At 50.7% G+C, this 1,616-nt stretch overlaps 1 protein-coding gene across 1 annotated transcript in view; it reads right to left on the bottom strand.

Annotated features, from left to right (window-relative positions):
* The window catches only part of GTPBP4 (GTP binding protein 4), a 26,199-nt gene that overhangs the window by 15,872 nt on the left and 8,711 nt on the right, over positions 1-1,616 (bottom strand). Inside the window, exon 5 of the mRNA XM_003786843.2 lies at positions 922-1,022. Coding sequence (XP_003786891.1) covers positions 922-1,022 — 101 coding nt within the window. The remainder of the gene's footprint in view (positions 1-921; positions 1,023-1,616) is intronic.

Raw genomic sequence — 1,616 nt, forward strand, 5'->3', positions numbered from 1 at the left:
GTCGTTGTTTGGCGGGCTGGGCTGGATTCGAACCCGCCACCTTAGGTGTATGTGGCTGGCGCCTTAGCCACTTGAGCCACAGGCACTGAGCCCTAACAGCCTCTTGATATGTGGCTTGTATCTGAAGAGTTGAATCTTCTATTTTAAAAGCAACTTAGGCCAGCGTCCACTGTACCACCCACAAAGCACCGACCATCTTGAAGGCTCACCACGAGAGGCACCAGAAACTCCCGTGAGGACTCTGCAGAGCTGTGCCTTATGCAGGAAACACAACCTGCAGGTCTGCCCAGAGCATGTACTCTTGGCACCAAGTCTGCCACACAACTGACACTCTTCCCAGCATGTGAGCTGTTCCAGCTACAAATTCTCACTTTAAGCACCTGCTTTCTTCTTCTCTAATCTCTGAACTCAGCCAAATTGTCCTGAAGCATTGAAGTTCTGAGTCCTTAACAATCTCTCAAGAATCCTAATAAACCCACCCACATGAGGAAACTCAGCAACTCACCCCACTCAGACCACAGGCATACAGGGACAGTGACACAGAAGCTAAGGCCTTGGGCCCCCAGCCCCTCTGTGGGCTGGAGGCCTAGCTCAGCAAGTGCCACCTGCCACACAAGCCCCTGGCAGGGCCACCAGGACAGGCTGACAGCCCAGCTCGGGAGTGCCCTGCACGTGTCAACAAGCCACACACTCATGTGGTCCTATGAGAGCACACACCAGGCTCAGCTCCCTGAGAAGAACATGGGTGTCCACACGGCACATCCTGCAGACCAGGGCACGTGCACCCAGGCCATCCTACACCCACCTCATCAGGACACAGCAGCACCATGACCTAAGATGACCAGATCCCCTGCTGTATAATCAAAAGCTGACCAACCTTCCTCGTTAGTACAGTGGTGGGGAAAAAACCACCAGACGGACCTTATTGATGAAGCTGGACTTCCCGACGTTCGGGTACCCACACAGGAGCAGAGTCCTTGTATTTGGATCAATCGTTGGCAAACGGGATAAATGCTGCCGCACTATGAAAAATTCAAATTGGAAACTTAAGAAACTCAAAGTTTAAGAATGCTTGAAATTTTCTCTTCAACTTTGTCACACTCCAGGCCTGTAGTTATATCACCCCCATGTTAACCTGTATAACACAACAGTGATGGGCAAGATATAAATGAATGGAAAAGGATTAGCTACAGAGACTAATGGTGTACACAGGTGTAGGAACAGCACTTCCCAGGTTTAATTGTGCAAAGAATCATATTCCTAGACCTTACCCAAGTCAGTATTTTGATTCAACAGGTCAAAAGTGGGGCCAAAAATATGTGTGGAAGTGTCCAGAGGATGTTCATTAAAGAATAGACTTGGAAACCAGGACTGTCAAGCCTGTGTGCATGGCTTTTCCACTACTGGGTAGAATGCCGTGGCATCACAGCTCACAGCAACCTCCAACTCCTGGGCTCAAGCGAGTCTCCTGCCTGCACCTCCCAAGTAGCTGGGACTACAGGTGCCTGCCACAACATCTGGCTATTTTTTTTGGGTTGCAGCCATCATTGCTACTTGGCGGGCCCGGGCTGGATTCAAACCCGCCACCTTAGGTGTACGTGGCTGGCACCTTAGCC

The sequence above is a fragment of the Otolemur garnettii genome, unplaced genomic scaffold (genome assembly GCF_000181295.1).
Source record: "Otolemur garnettii isolate 467f Iridium unplaced genomic scaffold, OtoGar3 scaffold00019, whole genome shotgun sequence".
Taxonomy (NCBI): Eukaryota; Metazoa; Chordata; class Mammalia; order Primates; family Galagidae; genus Otolemur; species Otolemur garnettii.